This window comes from Cyanistes caeruleus, chromosome 8 (assembly GCF_971803275.1).
Source record: "Cyanistes caeruleus chromosome 8, bCyaCae1.hap1.1, whole genome shotgun sequence".
In the NCBI taxonomy this organism is placed as follows: Eukaryota; Metazoa; Chordata; class Aves; order Passeriformes; family Paridae; genus Cyanistes; species Cyanistes caeruleus.
In genome coordinates this window covers 14,907,051-14,933,971 of record NC_141708.1, presented here as the reverse complement: position 1 = coordinate 14,933,971, position 26,921 = coordinate 14,907,051, and the positions used below count along the sequence as shown (strand labels likewise).

Below are 26,921 nucleotides of genomic sequence, written 5' to 3'. Positions count from 1 at the left end.
ATTCAGCAAGAACAAAGATGTGATCAATGCTTGCAGTAGCAAATTCAGGCACAACTTCCATCTTAGAGGAAAAGCAGAAACTGACAGATCTTTCAATCAATGCAGGCAAGTAACACCTTCAGTCATCTGAAAACTTACTGAGCACAGTTACATCACATGTCTGCATCTGCATTAAGAAAAGAAGTGCAAATGATAATAAGTGTACTGTACAGAAATTCACCTTTTCTTGGCAGTTACAGTATGGATCATAACTCTAAAGTGAAACTCCTCTCTCTCCTCTCCAGTTCTTAACAGTACATTTACTAGAGCACTATGGTAATGGAAGTCTGTAAGGAGATAGCACAGAGGCAAAAAATGAACATGAACAGATAGGCAGGAAATTCTCTATTTTAGTTCAGTGTTGTCCTGGAGCCCAGCAGTACCTGCTCGGCTGCCTTTCTGCCCTTGTACTGCAACCATGCAAACACCTGGAAGAGGACAGGAGAGAACAGGAGAACTGGCCTATTTACTGCCACTCCAACCACTTAGCAACACAGTTAACTTCAAGGTCTCTTCAGACACTCAGAAACTACAATCCTTCCTCCAAGCCCACAGGATGCAACTGTGGCAGCACAGTCACCATGGAAAGTTCAGCTGCACTTCACCGTCAGTACCACAAGCCCGTTTCACAGCTAATTCCTTCTTAATCATGTTTGTCTCTAAAAAGTCTATTTTACACCTGATACTGAAACTGAAGGACTAGTTTTCCTAGCTAATTGCTTCCAACTCTCAACAGTAACTGAAGCTGGTGCTATTAATCCTGCTTAACAAATGGAGAGCAGGTCAAGAAAGAAGGCACAAGCCTAAAACAAGTCTGAAATCAATTACTTTTCAGTCTTGTGCATTGTCTTTTGGACAAAGCTTTAGATCTCTTGCTATTTGAAATTCCAACTAGAAACAGACATGTTTAATAGTGTTGTTTCATACACCAGGAAAGAAATGCATTTCAATCTGCTTCCTGTGTCTATTACCCACCCTCCTGTGCTTGTGAACGCCAGCTAAGTATAGCAACTTATTAGGCTGGAGTCACAATACCATTAGAGGTCTGGATCAGTAATTCACCAAGCAGGAAACAAAACATCTCTTGTTGAAATAACTGCAGCTATAATTGAAGAATTTTTTAAAGAACAGTTTAAAAAAGAAGAAGTCATTCAGTAGCCATACAAACCTCATTGTGTGCATCCATTTTAGAAGCCACAAAATAGGTTGCACTCAAATCAACCAAAACCTCTGGCTGACATAACTATTTTAAATCAGCTGAGCTTTGACACTGGAGTAACAAAGTATCAAAGGCCATCCTGATCATAATTAGTAGTTACAAAATGAATTTTTTCTCTTTATATTGAAATTGGACAGTTTCAATACAAACATTGCTTGCCATTGTTCTAAACAAAGCAGACCAAGCAGCTGCAAAAACGCTCCAACAAGGAAAAACCAAGTCAGGTCATCACCAAAGAAGAAGCAAGCAATATTACAAGAGACTTGACACCTGTAAAAAGGGCAGCTTATTGTAGTCAAAAAACTTAATAATACTGAGAAAGCACAACAAGCCAGGAGACGTATATAAGGCACTACTATCCTGCTACTGCAATACTCAAAGGTTACAATAGGGGTGAGGGGATAGACAGAAGTCTCTATACTTTTGGAAAAGAACTTAAAATATTAACACCACAAAGGAAATGGCTAACTTGAAAAGATTATAATATTATAAAATCCTTGAAACAAGTACATAAGCATTAACCCACTCCAGGTCTTGGAAACTGCGAAAGGAAAAGCAAGCAGAGATCAGCATGGAATCCTTGGCAGAAGTTGGTCTGATACTAAAGCACTTAAAAATTCAACCAAACTCTACACACAGTAATAGGTAAAGCTTTGACAGATGTCTGACCAAATGTACGCAAATCTCAGAATCAAACAATTTCTGTTGTAATGCAGGGGAAAGCCCTTGCTTTTCAGTCTTGTGTATTGCTCTAAGGTGATTGGTGAAAAGCAGCTGAGGCAACAGGACGTCATAGCACTGCTCTCCTTGCTTTGGAAGGCTTCCCAACTTGCCAGATGAAGAAAGGGCAGCAATGTACAGAAATCAGTGCACTCAGAACTTATCCCACTTCACAAGACACAAGGCAGAGCACGTCCACTTCCTTCCACACAGATGTGTATCTTCATGTATCTTCACTGACCTTTGCCAAAGGAGTAAAAGGGTCAATGTTCAGAGCCACTCCTGACTCAAACAGCTTTCACTGACTGTTTAATTGTTTGTGCTGTGCTTGAGATTCATTGGGGCTTAACAGGCTTGTACATGCTGCTGAAAGAGAAGAGTTAAACAACAAATCTGTACACAGATGTGTTTTAGCCAAAGTAATACAACGGCTTTGTCTATCAGATGGAACCAAAATTTCAGGTCACTTAGGAATTTGGGAAGACTGTTTCACCTTGTTCCATCTCCATGGTCTTTGAACCTCTTTCAGTGCATCTATTTACTTTATGCAGACACATTTAGCAACTTCTAGACAAGGAAAAAGGGTTGGGAGAAATCAGTTGGCCAAAGGAGAAAATAATTCCACAAATCTTGTAAGTATTTCTGTGTCACATCTTGGAAACTTGTTCAGGGACGAAGAACATATTTATGCAAAATCTGAAGTCCAGCTTCAGAAGCACAGCAAAAAGAAAGAAACAAAAACCAGCCACCTTTGGGTCTCATTTTCCTCAACCACATCTGAATATAAAGGCTTCTACAGTTGCCAAGTTTACAGGCAATGCAGGCCACCTCCTAACAATCCTTGTCAATAAAGAAAGGCTTCCCACAAACCATCATGGAGATGAGGAGGAGAGCGAGCACAAAATCACTAGAGCTCTCTGCTTAATAAAGCATAGCAACAACTAAAATTTTGCCTCTTTAACCTTCAAAGACTGCACTATGTCATATTCTATTCTACCATGCTTCCTGCCTTATCATTCTCATTTAACATGTGGTACTTCACACTTCCAAGGTTCACTTCTCCTCCTCCTTCCCACCTCCCCCCATCAAGAAACACAGAGAACCTAAACATGACTATGAATGCTATAACTAAGAAAAGCAAAAGATCCTTGTATTGAACTATAAAGAACCAGATTTTTTTAATATACCTTGAATTAGATGTGTTGCTAATTAAAGCATTTGAATTATCTAAGAACACATGCCAGAAAAAGTAGTGTATTAAGAAAAAGGATATTATGCAAGCAAGTGCTCCTGTAGCATGCAATGAGATGGTTGGCTTGGGAGGCTAATGAATTAGTACAAACAATTTAAATCTAATTTAATTTAACAATGTAGAGCATTTGTGCATTGCAAAGCAACAGACAGTAATCTGTTTCTTCATTAAATCAAAGATAAAATTGCTGATTATCCTTCCCTGAATTATTTTATTGAAGAGGATAGCAAACAAATTTTATATTTAGTCATAAAAGTTCATGGCTATTCCCCAAACAAGCCAATGTAACCAGTGAAGGGTACCAGTGAACATAATACAGGCCAGCTGTGGTTTAGCACAACACATTATTCAACCAAAACAGATTCTCACATTTTAACATTTTAGTTGGTGAACAAATGCTTATGCTGAGAATTAATACGGCATTTTAAGTTTACTTTTCATTTTCACAAAACATATCTAAACAGTACTATTTACTACTCACAATCTTCAGAAGTTCTAAAATTATATACTGAGAATGTTGAGCATTTGGTATTGCCAGAGGTACTAAAACTATTAACCTTCCCCTCTGTCTAACAGATAAATTTATATACTTGCCTCAAAAGTGTTACCGGTGATATCAAATTCTGGTGGAACAAAGGCACCTTCTGGATCATCTTTGAAAACAAAAGGAAACATGCCAGTTTAGAAATTAGTAGTCCTGCTTTAAAGAACCACAAACCAACTTGATGAATCAAATTTAATGATACACTCCTATCTGATACAAAAGAAACTTTGTATAGCAGTATTTTCCTTCAATCCGCTGTACAAAGAACTTGTTAACCATGTTTTTAGTGCTGGAAGTAAAATAAAGTGCTATTTTCAAACTTTCTCCAAGAAATTATCATAACTTCCCACTAAGAAACAAAACAGATTAAACACCCACAAAGAAATACATTTAACATGTCTAACCACTTCTTGCCTTCAGACATTTATGTTTGGACCCAGTTATCACCTAAGCTGGTGTGGCTCGGCTGTGGCTTAAGAGGTTTGATTTGATTAATTGGACACTTCCATTCACTGCTTTCCACTACAGACCTGGGTGATAAGGGCTCAAGAAGCAAAGTCAGTCTGAACAGCTAACGCTTCTTCATCTACAGGCCAGCTTAAAACTCTGACCTTTCTGCTTAGTTTGTTTTACTTCTGATAAAAGAGTAGAGGAAGTAAATTCCCCACATGTTCTGCTGAGCAGAGCACTGAGCTACTGCAGCAGCCAATTCTGAGTGAGGAGGTGGAAAGAAGAAAAGAACATCTTAAGAGAGACCAATGCTGTTTCTGTATCCAAGCAGGTACACAGTATCACACTACACTTACATCACATGAACCCAGTAAAGAACATCAAGGAATTAAACAAGAGCACAACTGAAAAACCTATTCTCCACATACATATCCAACTCACCTAATCTATTCTTCTGGGAAGTCAGGATGATTGAGATGATTTACACGCAAAAAGTGTGTTTCCCTTCTCAACAAGAAGAAAAAAATAGTATGTTCAGAGGCACAGCATAATCATCATAACTTTAGCTTTACTAGAACTTTTGTGCCTGTACTCTAGAAGTAAAATGCAAAGTTTTTATTAAACCCAGTTATATAGTAGAGACTACTAAAGAGGACTTTTTTTCCACATATTCATATATTGCAGCTATGCGGCATGGTTGTCTAACCAGACACCAATAACTGATTTGCAGCTCCTTAGGACATTCCCAAATGTACTTTACCCACTGAAAAAGAGAGTTGTGCAACTAATTTTGCATTCCTTACCCACCACCACATTTTTTCCTGATTTTGGGGGTGAGCGGAAGAGGCAGAAGGGAGCTAATGGACAGATGTTTTGTTCTCTTCTCTCCCCTACCTGCAGACTACTATTCCTTTTTATCTCCCCACTACCTTTCCCCTTTCTTCCCATAGAACACTTTAAAGGCTGTACAAGTATTTAACTTTCACTGGTACAGCTCACTGTATTCTTTTACTATAATGTTTACAATGGAATTTGTGTGAAGAGACAAGAAGGTATCAGACCGCTTGGCAGAACATCCTATTGAATGTTTGTCACTTTAGCACTACAGAAACTGCAGGAAGCAGAGCTTGCTGCTAAAGCAGAGATGACAGGCTGTTCATTTGCTCTCACTGGAAAGCAAATCCAGAGGTTATCATTTTCTTCTGGAAGAATAAATCCATAGGCAACAACTGCAGGGAAGCAAAAAGGACAACCTCCTCAAGTGCCCACCTAACAAACTGTATTTTAACCAAACTGTAACAAAATCTGAAAGAGCCAAAGACAGTGGAGCGTGAGAGAAACAGAACATAGGCATAACTCATTTGCATTCCTATGGAAAACAAATGCAAAATCTTTTCCTTAGAGACTAACATGACTTCAGGGAACTAAATCTTGGTACATTTGCTCTGCACAGGAATTTGTTATCCCACATTTTAAGTACTTGAATACAGCATTCCTGGATCAATTGTTTGCCAGCTATTCAATTAACTAAAACATTTAAGAAGAAATTGATTTTTTTCTTTCCCAGCTAGAAGTAAAGATCTTAGCTGAGGGGCATTTTTCATCCACTAGACTTATGCTCTTCAACAAGTCTTTCATATACCCTTGGCTTATACAAAGCCAGCTTCTTTTTCTTTTTTTAATTTCTAGGTATAACAAGCTCCTTAAAATAAAGAAAATTTATTCCACATTGCCCTATTAAAATTAAACTAAAAGTTGTCTCGTGTCTATTTAAGGAATTTAATGAAAAACAAATATAACAACAATTATGAAGATCTAGTTCTTTATTAATTATATTTTATGATCCTTCTATATGAAAAACTATCTTTAATTCTAAAGAGGCAACAAATCTTCATTTGTTGCAATGTTATCTTCTCATTTTTATTCTAGCATTTTTTCTAAATACCATGGTCTAGATTTTGCCAAAAAGAATAAACACTTATCCTGATAGAGAGTTAAAAATAAATTAGGTTGAAGAAATCACAACAAAAATTTGACTAGTGTCTATCTAAAGTAGAATGGTTCTCCTAGTTGAGCCAAGATAACTTTAAAAGTACCATAGAGTAGAAGCTGATTTGTTTTCTTTATTCTTCCTCTGTAAAATCATTAAGAGACTTAAGATTTATCATCTTGAGACGCATCACATGAGAAAGGAACAGCAACCATAATATGGTTTTTTGTCTAAGGTTAAAAAACCTACTTGTTTCAAGTCAAGCATCTCCCTGTTCATCTGCTATGAAACCTGAGCATCTTCCATGCTACTACATACTGTTTTTTAACATATTAAATTAATTTCTCAATCAGTCCCAATAAATGGCAAGTCTGAAAATCTTTTTTTATTCAATAGAGAGCTCTAAAAAAACCCCAAGGCCTTTATTTGAGAGAACTTTCCTTTTTAATGGCAAATATGCAATAGAATTGCTCCATTTTTTATGGCCACAATCACCAAGATACATTGAATATCAGATGTCTCTAGAAACAGAACATACCCATGAAATCAGAAGATCTGTAAGAGGTGAAAGACATGCTTTACAAAGGGAGAGACTCATGCACACAGGTGCTCAATCTGTGTGTTTCCAATGGACATAAAGAAGACCTATCAACTTGGATAAGTCTTAAAATAACTAGGAGGAATGTTCTAAGCAGAACAGCCTTTGTTCATCAAGTAAAAACTGAACACAGTTTCACATGTACAGATACACATCCTTCCCAAATAAGTTTTATTTTATCTTTATTTTAATTGTAAGTCTTAAAAACAGAATGTAATGTTTTACTGCAGTTTCTCACTATGAGTTTCTACAGCTCTAAAACAAACAGCCTGGAAACACAAATACTCACCACTGAGCTGTTCCATGAAGCATACATTGCCATTGGTGTTAAAAGCCAAAGTGTCAGGAGTGATGCAGAGTGTCTGGAAGATTGCAGAATGGGCAATGCTCTTCAAAGAATGGCAACACTCCAGGCAAATTGCCCAAATATCTTGCTCAGTAAGACAGCTATCCCGCAGTGACAAAATATCAGCAAGGGACACATTCTCCTGCCAAGATAGGAATTAATAAATTATCCTGGATTTCATGACACTACTTTCTGTATCATAGATTACATTTGACACAATTGCCTACAAGTAATGTTTCCAGCAAGTTCTCAGACTTTCTAGGACACTGATTAACACCCCAAGAAACACCAAGTGCATGACTTTGCTCTTTACACAGAGATGTTTTAAGAACCACAGTTAACTTGAACAAAGATATCACAGTATACCAACATAAAAAAATACTATGGGGGATATGTAAGTTACATAAACACCGCATCAAAGGAAAGAGACCACTTGGAGGTAAAAGCAGAGAGACTAAATGAAAACATTTTGTTTCACCAGTGCCTTTCAAGCTCTCCCAGGTGTCTTTATATAAACTACTTAAAAATTCTCTTCACAGCACTTCTCCCTACCATTTGTGATCTGGGAAAAAGTGCCCTTTAGATTAGCCTGTCTTAAGAATGATGCTATTGTGAAGTTTAGTAGTATAGACCATTTAATAAACATTGAAAAGTCAAACATACCATAGGAAAAGTGTTTTAATACTTGGACTTAAAACCAAACCCTTTGGTTATCACGGCCTCCCCGTTACCTCCAGGGACTTTAGTGATCAAAACAGCTCATGGACTTAAGTTTCTAAGTTGCTGTCCTAAACTGTACTGAACTTGCTCTGACCCTCTGTCACAGTAAGGTTACGAGTCGGGTCCCAGACAAATGTGTTTCTGATGTAGCTTTCCTGGTCAAGATGTTCAGAAACATTGCTTGACTCAAAGCAACCAAACTCTCTATGGATATTTTTGGAATACAATCCTAATACATTACCCACAGCTACAGAAGTCAAATTTTCACGAACTTCCAAGGAATGAGGGAAACAAACAAAACATCAATTTGATCTATAAAGAAAAATAAGGTAACAAAAATGGAAGGTACCTATAGAAGTTACTTTGTATTAGAGCTATAATTACTAATAATTACACAGTATTTTCTTATTTTTATGTAGTTAAAACTAAAGACCATTCTTCTCTGTGATGTTAAATATACCCTGAATGGAAGATATAGATACACATTGCTTAGCATAGAGAAAAAATGAAGTATGTCATTATCAGCAAAAGAGGATGTGAAATAACTTACAGCTCAGAAAACTGTTGTTTAAACTCTTAATCCCTTGGAGAGCAGTTATAAATTTCTTTACCTACTCCAGCACTGGAGAACATCAATGATATCTGGATTACCATATACAGAAGGGGTTAACAGTTCATTAACATGTCTTTCAGAGAATTAAGCATTGCTTTCATAATATCCTTCAAGTAAGAACCAAACCTCAGTCCAAAAGTGTACTGTGCTTTTTAGTCTAAAGTATAATGCTTAATAAATAAATATGAGGTAGGAAATAAAGCACACTTACTGGTATTTGGCAAACTTCACTTCTCTTTTCAATGGTCTTATTTTTCATAGTCACGGATTGATTTACTAATGGAAGAACTACTACAGTGCCTTCTAGCACTAATCATGGATCCTGGTCTCATCAAATTCAGTCCTACAGAATAATGAACAGCAAAAAATCTCTGCACAAAATCTTGTTTTCTCTGTACTGTGCTCAGTACAATTGTGTAATGCTGCCAACAGAGTTTGAGGTCCTGGTTTAGGGTAAATATGGGAGAGAACCTCCAAATGGGGTCCCTCCAGAAAACAGAACTCCAGCTACCCCAGGACAGTGGAGAAGGAGGTTTTGCCCATCTCCATAGGGAAGCTGTTCCAAGCATGAAGAGCAGCACAGAGGTTCCTCTATCTCCAAATAAAACCACATGGCTTGAAACTCTCCTACAAACATCAGGCTTTCAAACTGACCAAACTGAGAGGTGGAATGAGAATAGGCTTAGAAAGAAGAGACTCATGGCTAATTCTATGGCCAGCAAAAAGAGTTTAAAAAAATAGTTCTATTATCAAGACAATGAATGAGTAATTATTAACTCTCCTAGAACCCTTCAGCTTGGTAACATGATGGCATTTGCCACAACAGAGAAATAAAAGAATGCTTCGCTAATCAAGATGCAAAATGATGAGCTTCACCTGTGCATATGGACAAAAGAGGATCAATTTAGAATGTACATGAAAAAATTAAACCTGCATTCTTTCAGACAGCCTCAATATCACATTCCAGCCACAATAAGAACTTGAGAGAACTTTGGAGTTAAGCTTTGAGGCTGACCCAACTGCAGATAATAATCATCAGCAATGATATCTACAGCACAAATGTACAAAACATCTTTGTCCTGTGGTTATTTGGGAAGTAAACAAAAGGCAGTGATCTAATGTCAGATAAGCTTAGTTTATCTTCCTTCCCAGGGATGAGAAAGTTATGTCATACAGAAAAAAAAAAAAAAAAGGAAAGTCCTCTGAATGTTCCATGGCTTCCATCAGAAGTGGATGGCAAGGTAAAGATAAAACTAACTTAAAAAAAGATAAAGCAAAATACCACCACCAAGTTGCAGGCCTTTCTATTTCCAGTGCTCCAGGGCAGTAAGTTATTTACTTCACAGAAACCACGTATTTCCCAAATGATCACACTTCCTTGACCTTAGTTATTCAAGCTACTATTTGCAACTAAGCAAGGCCTTTGTAGAGAAGGAAGAGAAGGAAGCATTGAAAACACCGAGACTTGCATTTGACTAGCTTGTATCACCAAAGCAACACAGACCAAAAGTTGTGTTACTGAAAAACTGCGGAAAAAAACATCCTTCTAACACTGGAACACAAGGAAGTTGTGGCAAGCTGAAGCTTCTGGTGGGCAGCTGCTTCAGTACTGTGGACCACTGGAAGTTGTTTCATTCAACTGTGGTAAACATCAGAGATGCTGATGCCTCTTTTTTTGTCTCTTTCAGTAAAAGACACTCGTGTCTGGTTTTAATTTGGAAGTGTCTGGTTTTAACACTAAGAACTACAAAAAGTAAACCTGTCAGGCAATCATGTTTAACTGTTCACTTTAGTTATCAGCTTTCCCTTGTATTTTCTTCAGCAAGTACAAAACAGTTCAGGAACATATAATTAAGCAGAGATAATTAACATAGAGTAGAAATAAAAAATTAAGTCGACACAAACCATTCCTTAAATTTTTTGAAATTGAATATTAAGGAGTATAAAATGAAGAAAGTTCTAGTAAAGAGAAAAAATTGAAACACACCCTCATCCTTAGCATTTTCTACTCTTCAGCTCAGGCAGATTCCTGCTTCACATATTGGCAAAAAAACACCTGCATCAGACACCAACGTGATTCTTTATACTTGGTAAAGCGATGAGAAGAGCAGACTCCACTAAATGACTAAGCAACTCAGAGTTCAGTACAACAGCACTCACAGCCTTCTGACACCTTTTTGCCATGATAATTCACACAACCTTCAAAGCAATCTATTCCAGAATCACAGACAATGTGGCAAATGCCATCCATTACATTCATCACATCTGAAGAAAAACACTGGATTGCCTTAGTAAGCTCCCTGAATACTCTTCAAAACAGCTCTTTTCATTAACTTATCTAATCACCAGGTGATAGGTCATGCTCATTCTCCCAAGAAAAATATGGAAACTCTTTATGTTTCTGTAATAACTAAATAGACGGGACTTGTTTGTTGACACAATCAAAGTATACACTGAGCAGGCATGAAAATTGGGCCCAGCTCTTTCTTGTATAGAAAAGTTTACCCTTAGCCTTCTCCATTCTGAGAAAATACTCTAAGTATTTAAGTCAAACATGTGAAAAATAAGGCCATTACCACCTTCCTCCTAGATTTTGCATGGACCACTCTGAGAGGGCCTTCAGCAATTGAACACTACAGACAGTGGAAGAGCCAAACTGACAATCCACTGGGTGACTTAGGAAAACTCAAAGGAGCTTTGCGTTTTCAAACTTGCACTTAACTCCCGATTCAATATGGATTCTTGACATAGTAAGTTAGAAAGTTTGCAAGATTTTGTTCAAGGAATGAGCAGCTCACATATGGCTCACCAAACCTTTACTTAAAAAAGGAAAAACTCTTCAAACATTTGGCCCCAACATTCACAAAGGGGTAAGAAACATACTTCACGTGAAAAGATATAAAGATGAGCAACAACAACAAAAAGCAATGGCAAAATCAATAATGGAGCCAGACGGATGTGATGACAAGAACTGGGTTTAGCTACAGGTTATTTGGCACAACAACTAAATCAAACAGATTTAACACTTTGATATTTTGGTTCTTATTTCCCAGTGTCAAAGGCCTTTTAGCACAGGGCACCAATATACCGTTATACGAAAAAAAAGTGTTTGGCAGCTTCGGGAAACTGTTTTGCCCATGTAAAACTCCCCTGATCGGGTGCGACAAGGACACGTACTTGCCGACTGCAGCATTAACCCACGGCTACGACAGCAGTGACGAGACACCCCGCACTCGAGGACCATGACTTTGCTGTTGTGAGGCGAAGGTCCACGGGAACGGGCTAAGCCCAAGTCGGTGGCTGGTACCGCGGGGCAGAAGGCAGCGAGGAGCGGCCGGAGCACACACGGAAAGCGAGCGGTGCTGGGGCCGCGGCCTGGCCGCTCCCGGGGGCGGGTGCACCCCCGGCCCGGCCGCCTCCCGCGGGCGGCCCCTGAGGCCGCTACACTACAGGTGAGCGCAAGGGCGGCGGCTCCATGCTCGCACCTGCCTCACTCACCTCATCCTCCAGCAGCGTCGGCAGGGGCTCAAAGTCGTAGCCGTTCACCTCCTCCTCCTCCTCCTCATAAAACACGTCCTCTGCAGCGCCAAGAGTGTCCATCCCGCCCGGCGAGGGAGCAGAGGCTTCACCTCCGCAGCCTCCGTGTGCGCTCGGAGCACGGCCCTCGGCCCCCGCCGCGGCTCATCCTCACACCCGCCTGCGGGCTGCCCCCGGCGGCGACCCCCGCGGCGCCGCCCGCCCGCTTTAACCCCCTCCCCTGCCGGGCCCGGCCCGGGGCGCCCCCGCCCCTCCGCTCAGGCCCGGGCCCGGGGCAGCGCTGCCATGGCAACGGCCGCCGCCTCCCCGCGCGGCCTCACTGCGGCGGCTCCCGCCCTCCTGCGGCGCCGCCCGCCCCCGCCGCGCCCCGGGCGGCACCGGCGGCCGCGCCCCGTGCCCTGCGCCCCGCGGCTCCCGCTCGCCGCCGTGGGGCGGCGGTGCCGCGGCCCTGCGCCCTGAGGAGCGCGCCCGCCGCAGTGCGAGCTGCGGCCGCCGGGGCCCCGCGGGAGCCGGGGCCGGTCCCCTCTCGGCTGCGCTCTGCGGGCGAACGGGAGCGGCGGGGACGGAGGGAGGGCTGGTGAGAGGGTGCCCGAGTGGGACCGGCGCTGCCGCCGATGATCCCCGCCCTGCCTGGCCGAGCCCTCGGGCTCCCGTTACCGCCACCGGCTCTCCAAACCGCTGGATTTACGGGATAAACCGGTGTTCAGAATTAACAGAGGAGGCCAAGTATTTGCACGCTCATGCCATAACTCTTGACGCAGTTCGAGCCATAACAACCACAAAGAAAAACCAAGGCGCTGTCACCAGCTTTACGTTCATTAGCACCGGCCCATTTTTGCTATCCACGGGGCTTAGGGTGCCTCAAGTAACTTCATTAAAACCCCTTGAAATCGAAGGTTCAGGATCAAGGATTCCTTCAAAACCACTACAGAAGCCAGTTTTTAATTCAAGTAAACTCCATTGGAAAGCTCAGATTGTTTTGAGTAAACAGGCCGTAACCTGGGAATGGGAGTCGGCATTCAGTAATGGACAAGTAACCCCTGGGCAGGCGTCTCTTGATTTAACTTTAAACCACATCACAATCTTTTATCACAATCTTTTAAAGCATGGTGGATGGAGAGAATAGTCTTTTCTCTTGTAATTAAATTTTAGAGCTACTGGAAAATAATGGTGCCAATTTCATTATTCTGTTATCCTTTAAATCTGTAATTCTGTGTCAAAATGAAGTATGTTAATTTATCTGTGCATAGTGCATCAAGCAAAGCAAGAGGTTTGTTGGTTTTGGAGTTTTTTTTGTGTATAGTATTCTATGGAAAAGATTACTACTGTATTAAAATATACATAATATACATTAACAAACTCTGTGAAGTAAACAAAGGTACGTTGATTAACTGCCCCACAAAAGTCATCTTTCAGTTGTAAGATTTCTCCCAATTAAATGTTATTTGGATACATTCCACAGTCATGGCATGGTACTGACATAAAAGCCAAACTCAGACAGATTGCAGTCTTTCATATACACGCTGTCTTCTTACTAACATTTCTGAACCAAAATGATATAAAAAATATATGTACTTACAATCTGGTAACTCAGGCTTTTGTGAACAAGTGTTGAAGCATGGGAAACAGTGAGTGCCTGGTACTTCTGAAAAAAAAGTCCAACACGAATCCAGTAAGAGTCATTATAAAATGTTTCTTAACTTGTTGTTTACCAGCATTTTTGGCAAAATATTTTCCTCAGGCAGCACTATCTGCCCAAGAAGAAGAACCCAAGAATTCTGGACTTTTGTGGACTGTACTCAAGAACATTACCAAAAAAACCACCAAAACCCCCCCCAAAAAACAGGAAAAGTTTTTCTGGTGGCTAAACCAGGCCTAATACCTACATTCACCCATCAATATATCTTAGATAGCACTCCACTGCAATCACCACTTGAGCATTCACAAGTATTTCTGAAAAAAGATTGTTTAAGGTAAACCTGTGGAAGTTGCACAGAAATTCACATGCTAATTTTGAAAGCATCAGGTTTTTTTGTTGACTAAAAAACTCCCTTTCTAGTAATTGAGTTATGGAGCATTTCCCCTGCGAGGTTAGCAGGCTCGGGTTCAGACACCTAGCATGCATTATTTGGACCTGCATTATTTATTTATTGAATCTAGGCTTAGGTAGATTTTGTCAGACGAAGTGCCTGACTGACTGTCTCCAAGTGATTCAGGATGCTTCAGACCTATCTCGTGGTTGCTCTGGTTAACTTATTCGTTCTACTGAAGAGCTATTTATATCAAGTGGAATATGTACAAAATGGAAAACAAATGAAACAAAACCAGCATTGCTCTGTAAACAAAAATTTGTAGTGGACTTAGCCTTAATGCAAATGCCATGATGGCTGGACAGAACAGACCCTGGAACTGACATGGTTTGGTATATTTTTTTCCAGAAATAGCTAAGCCTTTGCTCTCAACAATAATAGTGTTGTTTTGCTTTCCTCACAGCTGAGGCAACTGTCAGGAAAAACATTGCAACTTGTTTGATACATTCACTTGTCAATTCTCAGGCTTGAATATTTATTCTTATTAATTTCTGCAATTAGTCCCATGGGAGTTGTTGGAGGACATGCTACACTACACAGTTCAGCATTATAAAAATACCCCACATGTAGACGAAGCTGTCAGTCTGTCTGAAATCATATTTTCCATTCTTTTTTCCCGCAATATTGCTTAAGGAAGTGTAAGTTCCTAGGAGATCTTTAATGGTAGGCATTTTTTGAAAGGCATTTTGATGGATATATGTCCACTGAAATTTGCTTCTGAGTCTAAGCTTGACTGCATATGCAGGTGAGTATCATATTAAACACAAATATATAGAAGACAAATCAGCTTCTTATAGGTGAGTGTTCTCAAAAATAAAAACAGTATTTTGCACTAATAATAGTCTATAGCTGGAAAAGAAGTAAGAAATTTTAGCATAGAATAAATTGATATACTGTGATTAAAATTGTTTTGTTAAAGGATATTTGGGACAGGTTTTACTATGAAAGTACCAGAGAGAGGTTTCACTTAGCTGTGACCAGGTTTTGAATATGAACTGAGATGTCTTTAGCAATAATTACACCAGGAATCACAATGATTAGAGATTTTGACTTCTTAATACTAGATTAGAGATGGAAAGCTAAGCAAAGACAAACTCCAGATACAGCGTAGATATTATGCATTGGAAAACTCTTGACCAAAAGGTCATTAAATCCACATGGAGCTTTGTGGTTTAGACTGTATGATCACGGACAATGTGGAGCAAATGGATCAAATACACCTGATTTTAGCTGTCCCAGTTTTAGCATGCTCCCCTTAAACTGTATCAAATTTATAGGAAATGCACTACAGTTAAGGAAGTTTGTAATTTTCACATAAGGAACATTTGCAGTGAAGCAGCTGATTTGATTTCTGTCTCTGACAGCAGCTGATAGCAGATGTCTAGAGAAGAGTACAGGAATGAGGTAGTAACATACAATGTTCCCAGAGCCTCCAGGGCATCACAGTTCAGATAGTCCTTAAGGCAGTGGTAGTGTCTGTTGGTTCAAGAGACACTGGATTATTTTTCTTTAGTGAATTTGCTCATTCACTTTTTGAGTCTGAATGGGTTTACTATCTACCATATCCTATTACAAAACTGCTCTGCTGACCCACACATAAAGTAAATTCTTTGTTCATGTGAGCCCCCTAACTTCTTGTACTTAAAAAGGTGGTGGATAGATTCTTTATTTGTCATCTTTCTAACATACTATAGAGGTTTCATATCTTCCCTAGTTTTATCTTTTCAGGTTGAAAGGCCCTGGTCTAGTTGTTCATTTGTGTCCAATAGAAACTATTCAACAACCTCAGTCATGCTTTAGCACTAGTATTTTTTCTATTGTCATTAAAAAAATCTGAAGAGAGGGAGGGAGGGAGGGAGGGAGGGAGGGAGGGAGGGGGGGGGAGGGAGGGGGGGGAGGGAGGGAGGGGGGAAGGGAGGAAGGGAGGAAGGGAGGAAGGAAGATGTATGAATGACCTGAAAAATAAAAGTAAATTCAAATTTTCTTTTAAATATGATTTATTGATTTCGTTCTGAGCTGCATGCCTTTTAATTCCAGGTACCTGCATTCATGGAATATCAAAAAAAAAATCTTCAGTGGGCACTGGCAATAGAGGATGCATTCCTGAGAATTCAGGAACTGACTGCCAGCACCCCTGCCTCTGCAACATAGTCTAAATACAGGCCACATGAGAAAGGAAATTGTATAGGGTACTACTGTTACGCCACTGAGCCACTGGAGATGTCTTTCATGTTCTTTTGTAGGTTTTTCCTTTTCATTATAGCACTTTGGTTATTCTTTTTAATAGATTATATAATCATAATTGACTATTATAATTTGGAGTACCAGCCTTGTAGATGAAAGGTACACATTTGTTACACTATAATTAGATTGTACATTCTCCTTTTAAGAGTTTTCGTTTAATGGCAATTTGCCCGAAGGTTCTCATTTTAATTTCGTTTGGGTGAAACTGAGGAAACTGAAGGATTGCTGTGTTAAGAACTGGGGTTTTTATGTGTGTGACTTGTATCCTTTTCAATTGTTTGGGTTTTGTTAATCAGAGATCTCTTTATTGCCATGGGTTTTAATGCTTTCACAGTCTACAAAACTACCATTCTTCTTTTAGCAGTTATTTGAATTTTAAGACAGAGACAAGCTTTCTGCCAGTTGCCAACTGCTGCTGCCTTTGTGGCAGCAGTGAGAAAGCATTGCAATAAAAAGCAAATTGTGTTGTTGCTACTGAAAAACCTGAAAGAATTCAAAGGTAAGGAACTACAATTCTTAAACTGGCCCCATTACTGCTATGACTCATAGAGGAGCATAACTCTGCTTTGCCTGCAGTGGTAGGTTAGTTTGTATTCCAGGTACTTCAGAATCTTACAGAAGCAATAGGGGTGAGTTAGCCATGCATTCATGAAGAAGATCAGAAAAGTATATGCATAGACTGCTTACTGTATGGGGAAACCCATATAGAAGCCTACTCTTTTCATGGGGTTCAATGGTAGAAGAGTTCACAGTAATGAAGCACAGTCTTCAGTCATTACAGACACATATCACATCATTCTTTTCAAAGAAATAATCAAACTCCACCTGTTCCTACATGTTAGGAACTTTTTAACTTCAAGTCTTTACTTACATTCATTTACTTTAGCCCCAACATTGTCTTTTATTTTGTAATCTCAGTTCTATTTCTTTACCGATTACCACTTTGTGTGTACATGTTCTGTTGCCTTTGACTTCGTTTTCATCTTTTCCTAACAGTGCATTTTCTTAAATCCCCATTCTAGTCATGAATGCTTTTCTACTACACTACACTTTGGTTGTATTTATAGTATTGATAAATTTTAATTTTATAATTTCCTTAGGTGTTTAGGAGATCTGATCTTTTCCTCTTCTATCTCTCCCCTTGGTGTATTTCTTTAGGTATGTACCTTTTATCATCTTCATAATTTCTCACATGTCCACTGTCTAAAGACTTTGATTTCACTGCATCTTTCAATAGTAGTTTCATTTGTTTTCATATGAAAGATGATAAAAGGATTCTTGACCCTTCTCCTCAGGGCATCTTTCAGCCATCTAATACATTTTCAAATGAACTGCAGCAGCATCTCCAATTCCTGTATTCTTTTCACAGGAACTCTACTAGGTGGCACTCCAGGCATAGCTAGCTCCCATCAGGAGCTACTTTAGAATAATGTGCTTTGCATTAAGGCATCTCCACTTTGTCATTCTTTAAATATCCTGCTGTTGCAGTTGGATATTACCCTCCTCTACCAGCTGAAATGCAGAGATAGACAGCAGAGTAAAGAACATAATTTGGCTCAAATTGAAGCCAAAGCAAAATTGTCATGGCATAATTTCCTTTGAAGAGAGCTCATTGATATGCAAGATCAAAGACTGGAATTGTTTTTATTTGTATGCAAATGGACAAATAACCTAGTAGTTATTTGACATGCAAACACACCTTTTTTTCTTCACTACTGGAAAATTAGGACTAGAGGAGGTATGTGTCCAAAGTGAATCCAGTGCTAAGTCTGGTATTTCAGAATTTCCGAGTTGTTGTCTCATTAATTCAATTAGATCCTTAGGTTTGTCTTTGGTTGTGTCTATCCAGAAATACACATGTGTGTTTTTACACACATGGAAAGACTGACAATGGGGTTCTTCCTATTGTTATTACTCTGAAGTGTTACATGACTTCCTTTGTCTCAGTATCTTACAAGGAGCTTGTGTTGCAACATAGAGTCCACTTTGCTTATTTCATATGGTAAAGCAAGGCATCATGAAAATGACTTCCAGCATTACTCAGGAGTCTCATACCAAATGGAAATTTAAGCCATAAACCTGGAAAGCCAAATTTATACAATAATTGCAAAATATTCTGCAATTGATTCTGAACTGCTTTAGTTTTGACTCTATAACATTGTCTTCATAACACAATATTGTCTTTATAACACCTATTGGTCCCCTTACTCTTTTAATTCATTTTAGTGGTGTTTATTTGAAAACACAAGAAAAAGTTGTACATAAGATAATTTTAAAAGAAAATGTGCATAATAAAATCTAATATGGTGTCTGTGGCAATTTCATATTGGAAAATAAGATACAGCATAGTACCAACCATCCTTCAGAGAAACATCTCATGATGATTAACTAAGGCTTAAATTCATATGAAAGAAACATAAAAATTAGCTAAGTGCATGCCACATTCTAACCCTGAGATTGTTTATATATTTGTCATTTAGCTATTTACTTAAGCTTTCCTCTAGAGATTTATGAGATCATTATCAGCAGCTCATGAGGGAAGGAAGAACATTAACAGGACAAAGTAGTCTCCCGTCTATGGGGCAGTGAATCAAACGGAACTATTTAAGTTCTTCTTGAAGTTAATAAGCCAGCAGGAAAAGCCCATCCTGAAGACCTATAGTCTCCAAAACAATCACTTGGTGTCCCCAACAGCTGATACCAAATCCATGAGTGTCTGTGTTCTATTCCTTCCCCCAAAGACATGACCATGGCTGTCCTGGGATTCTTTCTCAATTAAACATAAACTGGAACATAGATAACTCTTTCTGCTAGTGATAGAGGTAATATAAAATATTTACAATTTAATCTTTTTGATTTGCTGTGACTACTTGTCTCCAGTGAGGATTTAGCTACTGTGTTTCACACTTGGGTCAATGCAGTTCTTTCTTTCTGATGCTGAATTGGAAGGGCATTCAGAAATTCCACCTGTGCAAGACAAAACAACACAAATCTCCTGGGAACATACCAGGTGCTGTTCCCATATTCCTTACAGGCCCTCCAAAATAAAAGCATTGCTAATCCAGCAACCTGTTCTCTATTCTTACCCTAGGAAAAAAACTGCTCTCCATGGAAGCCCAGGGGCTGCAGTACTTCACTGTGAAGCACTCAGGAGTTGAGATCAGACTGTTCTTGGCAGAGAGCCCTATATTATGTTACTTTGTGCCAGAGCTGATTAGAATGAGTCTGATCCCAATCAACTTCAGATCACAATGCTGAACGTGATCTTTCTGCCGAGCCCTTCAATAGGTAACAAAGATAATCAGAGAAACTTTCAAAGGTACAGATCATCCCATAAAGTCACTTGACCTCAGAAGAGCAGAGGTTTTTTGCATACAAACTGAGGCAAATCTCATTCAGGGTATCAGAAAATGTTTGTTGAAGAGCACAGCAGGAGCCATACTGATGCTATTAAAAATGCAAATTTAATTTCCAAAATAGTTCCGGGGAGACTTTTGTTTTTCACGTAGCCACAACTGAAGAGGAAAAGGGCATTTGCTAAGGGTGACCTCTGCTAAGATAGCTTTCAAATGCTGTGAGTAGGGTATGCTTCTGGCAGATGGAAGAAGTAGTCCTTCATGCAGGCCTGCTTTGGATTTGACCCCTGATGCCACACACTGCTCAATGCCCTTTTTGCATTCTGGGAAAAAACCCCAACACTTCTATTTCCAGTCACACTAAATTAAGACTCTTTTCTAACTTCTCAACTCAGCTACTGTAGTGAAAAAATCAATTGTTTTTACTACCAAATCTCAATTTTGTGACTGCTGCCTAGATAATTTTGTAATGGATACATTAGTAATACCTATGTGTTGTCCTATTGAGGACTCCTTTATACTGGGAAATGCTTATCTGAGGAGAAATAGTTGATACCCAGAATCTAGCCATAAAATTTATAAATACAACATGAAAACATATTTGGAACTGAATTTTGTATACTGCACATGCAGATTAGTAGTAGAAGAGAAGATTTTACCAGAAGAGCTCCTCTTATGAAGAGATCTCATCAGGAGAAAAGAGAAAATATCCCCCCAACCTTCAAATGATACAGGCCCTGAAGGATTGATATGCACTCTGTTTTACATGGTTGTAGATTTTTAGACTTTTAAAGAACTAATTCCAGGGCAGAGGTGACTGATTTGCAAATACTCTTAAAGACATGATCATTAGGTGTATATTAGTGGAGCTCAAAATAGAGTTTAATGAGCCAGGAAGAAAGATAAATTGCTGAGTTCAGCTAAAAGACTATAGTAGCTACAGCAAGTATGTGTTTGAAACATTTGTCATTAATTAGGTATCGTCAGTTACCTCCTGGATGAAGGCAAAGGCATCTTGGGCGTCATAAAATCCATGAACTGCAGTCTATGTCTCCAGAATTTGATAATCCAAATTAATCAACTGGGTAAAACTCTCTTCCAAACCATTAGAGCTATTGATTCATCTGAATCTATAACATGTTATTAAATTTTCATTCTTAGTAAAGATAGTTGATTTATATTAAGGAGAAAAAAAAGAGAAAGACTGTGTATAGCAAGCAGTTAGGCAGAAGAATATCCAATAAAGAAAGTCTCTTAGCACACAGGGAGAAGCAGAAAGCATACAAGGTAGTGCTTCCATCCAGTATTGCATAGGATTTCATTGATTTAATGAAATTTTTGGTCTCTGCATTGATGTCTGCATGGACACACCTTTCAAGAGGCAGGAAAGAGCCAGGTACTTTTCTCTCAGTAGCAATACACCCAATTTTCATTTGCCTCACAAGGACAGGTAAATTATTTAAATTCAACTTACTGAAATAAACCCATATTATTTGTAGGAGCATAGCCAGGAAAAATGGTTTAACCAAAAATAGTTCCCATGCATGCAACCTTCCCTAGCTGGACTTCTCTAGTTCTGGTCACTCCTTACAGATGCATGGAAAAAAGGGAAAACTCTTCTCACCATGACTTCTCTCTGAATTTTCTCTTAAGATCTCTTCCACTTGGGACCTAAAAACACAAAACCAGAATCACATATTCAATTTAACAAATTCCAGTTGTCCTAATGCACCTAATGTCTTCTAGGCCCCCAGACATCAGTAGTTGTCAGAGTGGCACATGACCAGTGGAATAGCTTTATTTTTTTGTACAAAATGCTGTCTGCTCATAACCAGAGGATGTGTTCTCTAGGAATTCTCTTGAAGTTGGAATTTCTGTGGGACTGCTCTGACCAGTGTGAAGCCAAAGGACTGGACATTTTATTTGGTGTGAAGGAGATCCTTCAGGTGGTACAGGTGGAACATCCAGGCCATCAGGTATTCCTGTGGCTTATTCTGTCCTAGGCGTGGAGTGGAACAGGGTAAAAGCTAGCAGCAGGCTGCTGTGCCAGTTCCCCTTGGCTGTGCCAGACGCACCTCAGCTACAGCCGACAACCTGGCACAGGGGCTCAATTAATCAAGAGAGGTTATATAACAAGCACAGAATTCCAGGCAGAAAAATTGAAACGTATCTGCACACAAAACCCTCATTGTCCAGTCTGGTCACTTCTGCTCTGCACCAGCTGCTTCTGTGAATAGTTCTACAGCTTATCTTCAAATGTATCTGTCCTTGATCATTTAAGCAGTATTTAAGGCTCTGTGATGTTATTGATCCCACTCATGCCTCCAGCATGTGTTTCCAATGGAAAATCCAGCAGAGAGGAAAAGTGCAGAATACCTTTCATCATCTGCAAGAAGAAAAAGATGCATTTTGCTCCTTTCTGATTTTATAGTTTGTTGTATAATAGCAATAATCTCTTTTGCTTTCATATACTTGCAATAAATGGTTTTTGAGATCGATGAAATGTCTGAGCTTCACTTTGGCTATTAATCATTCTTAGTAGCATTTTATTGGTTCATATATTACAAATAACAGAAATTATTCCTTAAACCTACCCAGATAGCTGAGGACTGCAAATTTCAAACCCAACTCTGAGAGACAGATTCACTTACAGCAATCCCTGTGTTGTCTTTTATAAGAGTAAGTAATAATAAAAGCACTATGCCTTCCATCTGCAGGTTTCAGCCCCTACTATACAATGCATTAAGGAAAAAATGAACCTTGCTTCTCTATTTGAAGGAGGGGAGAAGGTGAGTTTGTGGGTAAGAAATATCTGGGAAGATCTCTCACCATTTTTTTTCTCATTATCTGAGAAAGCAGTGTTTGGCGGAGTTTGTAACACCTGCTCTTGGTGCCATCCTGCTAACAAAGCTCCTTGGGAGCCAACCCTCTGGCTGCAGCTACAGAACATGCACTGACTGCCCTGCGAGAGATGCAGTGTTGCTGTTCCCTGTCAACATCAGCAAGACTGGAGCAAAACAAATATTCACTCAACAAACTTGATTCACATTTCCTAATTTGATCTGTTTTCAGTCCCTCTCTTTGCTCCCCGTCCTCCTTCTGCCTACAGTCTAATCATGGCTTTTTGGGTAATCATGAAATAAAAATGGACAGTGACATCAAAGGAATGAAATTCCCTAAAAGTTCAGTTTGAGAAAATATGTTCTAACCCTGAGAATAATAGCATTTGCCTTTCACAAAGAAAGAATTACCATGAAGTTGAGCACAGTGTGCTATTTTCTTCTATTGGAGCCTTCTGCATTGAGATATATCTGCCTCTTGGATGCCTCTGCTTTCATCATCTATCATCCTTTATTCCAATAAAAATACAGAACCTATTTATCAGTTCAGTGAAATTCCATATTTGTTTACTCAGGTGATGACATCAGTATAATTTCTTTGCGTACATGTGAGATTTACCAAATCTGGTTAGAAACCATCATCATGACACCCGTGGCAGCGCCCTGTTTTGGGGCACCACGAGCAGTTGGTTTCTAAAGAGCAACCAGAGCATTCTCAAAGCATGGCACAGAACACCTTACTATTGCCATGGTCAAGCTGTGTGTGAATCCTGGCTGCCTGGGGACAGAGGTTGTTGGCAGCTCAGAGAAAGAACCCAAGGTGTCTTGTTCCTCCCATGTGCCAAATCAGGGTAAGGGCAGCTGCCAATAGATCTGAATGCCAGGTCCACCAGCAGCACCGACAGCAAGAACATACTGGCTGTGCACACTGGTGTCAGCTAGACAGCACTGCAAACATAGACATCCCAGTTCCAAAGACTTGTGGTGAAATAATATAAAAATAGGATGTTCACTCATCTACTTTTCTGCAAGTTACAGAAAGTCAAAAAGAAATTGGGCTGGGATATCACAAGTCTTTCGTTTGGGCCTCAGCCAGCATGAAAAAATACACAGGAAAAGCAGCTTTAATTGATTTGACAGCATTTTCATAACAGTCTCAGTGACTGGCTGGGGTTTTTGTTTGTTTGTTTGGTAACTAGAGGACAGACTTCAATTTCTTCTGTCGTGTCTGCTCTAGGTTCTCTACTTTCCAGTGTTGCATTATCTTCAACATTGCCTCATGGTTCTAAAACTTTATCCAAGTTACCTCAGTACCCAGAATTTATTTTAATATTTTCTGCAATTTAGTAAAGATCCATCCTGCTGAGCCTAATTCTGCAGGCAAAATAGGTCCATACTGTTACTGACAGCAATTTGATGTTATTGTAACACACAGTTGCAACAGGCAGTGTGTGAAAAGAGCACCTAAAAAAGTCTACTTTAAAATTTCCCTGTTTTTCAACATATCCCTTGTTGTATTGCATTTCCACTAGTCTTACATGAGATATTCTGCTACCCTCTAAATTACCTATGTTCTAACAGTGCCTTTGTATTCTATGGAATACTTCCCTTTGAATATTACGAATCATATTTTAATAAGGGAAGTAGAGATGATTTGCTCTTTATTCTTATTCCTTGACAGAAGAGGACCAGAAAGGGAGAACTGGTTTATGTTCCTTATGCATCACTAGCCAAATTGTTTCCACATTTCCAGTCTAATCTAAATTACACTTTTGTGACTCCAGACCATGACAGAAGAGATGCAAGACTGAAACTGAGAGAGCTCTTGTATCTTGCTCTTGAAAGTTTCAAAAAGTAATATTGAACTCCTCCAGCCTCCCTTACTCTCCTACCCTCTTTTCCCAAAGACATTTGTTGGGGATGTAGGAGATGGTTGTTCTTGTAGCTCAACAAGGTCTTGCCAGGCCTCCTCAGGACTGGGTTAGTGCAGATCCTCCCTATATCCAATGAATGCATATTAATCATATTAATAAAATAATATTTTATCTCCACCTGCTTGAGGAGGAATATGAGGTCTCTTGCCTAAATATAGAAACTGATGACCATCTCAAATCAGAGATCCAATTAGTTCAGTTATTCTGTCTCTGCCACTGGTCAATAGCATATGCTTAAACAAGACTGTGAACACAGCATTTGCAGAGTGATCCTTCCTCACTTTTAGAAATCAGCATTTTACTGTGATTACAAAAAGACCCTTGTTAACTAGTGAAGGGAGAACAGGGGTCTGGAAAGATGAGTTCTCTGACTGACTCTTCCCTTGAATTGCTTTGTGCCTTCAGGCAATTCACAAAGGTTGTGACTCATTTACCAAGTCAGTATGAAAATATTCGTCAGACTTTGCAAGCTGGTAGGGTCTCAGTGCCCTTCTAAAGCTGTGTGTCACTGCAGCAAAGCTTGTGAGACAACAGCTGTGAAATCTGCTACGGCCAGTAAGGGAGCAATGTGCCTTAGAAATGCTCTTCACATCTTGAAAACCAAATAGACAAATGAGGTTGTAAACTTAGATCCAGAGAAATTTGCAGAGAAGAGAAATGACAAATTAGAGCTATGTAGTCATATTAAAGTATCTTCTTTTGTATATATTTTAATAAAAAGAACAGAAGTGCTAATGGGCAGAGAACAATAGAATTAAGTACCTTTCAAAAAAATGGTCAACAAAAATTAGCAATCCCATTACATAGACAGAAAAACTAGTTTCGCTTCATTTGAAAGACAAACGTTTTTCTCTGGACTTGTTCTGTCCAACAGTCTTTACAGCTTCTAAGGGGAATATGCTATAAATTCTTTCTTACAAAAGTTACAAGATTTATGTGTTTTTCTTTATTTGAAAATTGATTTCAAAAACCTCTAAGGTATACCACAGGTTTTGGGAACATTATTTATCATTTTTCTATTTTGAAGATGCTATTGTGAATCCATCAGTATGCCCTCTTGTTTCACAGTTGTTTTCCAACATATTTTGGAAAGAATTTTACAAAATTAGAAAAGAGAAATATAGTCCTACAGAAAAAAACTGTACCTCATGCTCTCTCTCTTAATTTCTATTTATTCTTCCATCTACTGAAAAACTAATAAAAATGAAGAAAATTAATTTATGCACAGAATTGCACATTTAAGTGGAAAAAATATGCATGTGTTTCCTTACTATATTCCAACAAATTGCATATTATCCATCAATAATATTATCCAGTCATGTGGAATATTAAATAATAGGTTGGCTGCGCTCCATGAATTTCATCAAATTTTTCTTTTATACTTAAAAAAGTCTTACAACTTCAGTGAGAAAAAGGTCAGTCAGAAAAGTCAAATCATTTTCTTCACTATGTCAGATAGAACAGAGATTTTAGCTATCTTACATAATGGAGTTCTGTCTTGCTTCATTTGATAGGCTCTCCTCTTCTGCTTTGTCTGCTACTTAATATGGTGATAAATTTTCCTCTAAAAACTTCCAAGCATCTTTCAGATTATGAAAAATGTATTTTGTTCACTATAAAACTGTAATTTACCTAGTGACAAATTGTCACACAACCCTTAATACATGTGTAGACTGGTATGTTTCCCTTGTTCTTTAGTGTCATGATCAAAGCTTATAACCACTGCTCAGAAAATGCAAGAATTAATAGTAAAAATTTATTTTTTATAAAGGTTCCCCTTCAACATCATCTGCCATATAAAGGTATATGCAAGGTTTTTTTGCAAAACATTGCTTGATCAGCAGAAAGGAAATTGCTTCCTATCAAAACCAAAGTGTTACTGTATGCAACAACCTCATCAGATGGGTTTTCCTGAACAGAAAAGCTGACCAGAAAAGTTCTTTTCTAAAATATATTTTTTCTAAAAATGCTATTTTCCAAAGTAATAGTTTGCTTTTTGAATGGAGTGTTAGAGGGAATGCATTCCAATCAACTTTGTTTTGCACAAATTTCTCTGTGAAGAGCAAGACATGAAATTTGCTCTTTGCCTGAGTCTTGTAAGAGCATCATGAAAGTTCCAAAATGAAAGGCTGGGATCACAAGCAGCTGTGGCATGTGATCTGCCTCCATCCACAGTAAATCATCAAGTCACCACATTGCATAGTCATAACAGATAGTTACCAGAATATTCTTTCTTAGCTCAACAGACTCGGATGCCTTTGGTTATATATTAGAAACTAGGGAATTCCACCTGCAAATCCATTAAGTGTAATTTCATTATAGTTTGCTTTGTGCAAGGGAAATAGTAACAGTCAAGTTAAAGAGAATGTTTTTATGGTTGTCAGAAAAGTGGTGCAGACCATGAGTAAACAAACTCAGAAAATAAATTC

The 26,921-nt window shown here is 39.0% G+C and overlaps 1 protein-coding gene across 2 annotated transcripts in view; it reads right to left on the bottom strand.

The window, feature by feature from the left end:
• The window catches only part of KNDC1 (kinase non-catalytic C-lobe domain containing 1), a 58,077-nt gene extending 45,825 nt beyond the window's left edge, over window positions 1-12,252 (bottom strand). Inside the window, exons 1-4 of one of the 2 annotated variants that reach the window (XM_086901202.1) lie at window positions 11,990-12,216; window positions 7,102-7,300; window positions 4,666-4,728; window positions 3,825-3,883 (exon numbers count right to left, since the gene is read on the bottom strand). Coding sequence is in view for 1 of the 2 variants with exons in the window: in XM_086901201.1 (XP_086757327.1) it covers window positions 3,825-3,883; window positions 7,102-7,300; window positions 11,990-12,091 (360 nt within the window). In the remaining variant the exon portion in view is untranslated. Of the gene's footprint in view, window positions 1-3,824; window positions 3,884-4,665; window positions 4,729-7,101; window positions 7,301-11,989 lie in introns of both variants that reach the window. The other variant, XM_086901201.1, reaches the window with a different exon arrangement.
• Between the last annotated feature and the right edge of the window lie 14,669 nt (window positions 12,253-26,921).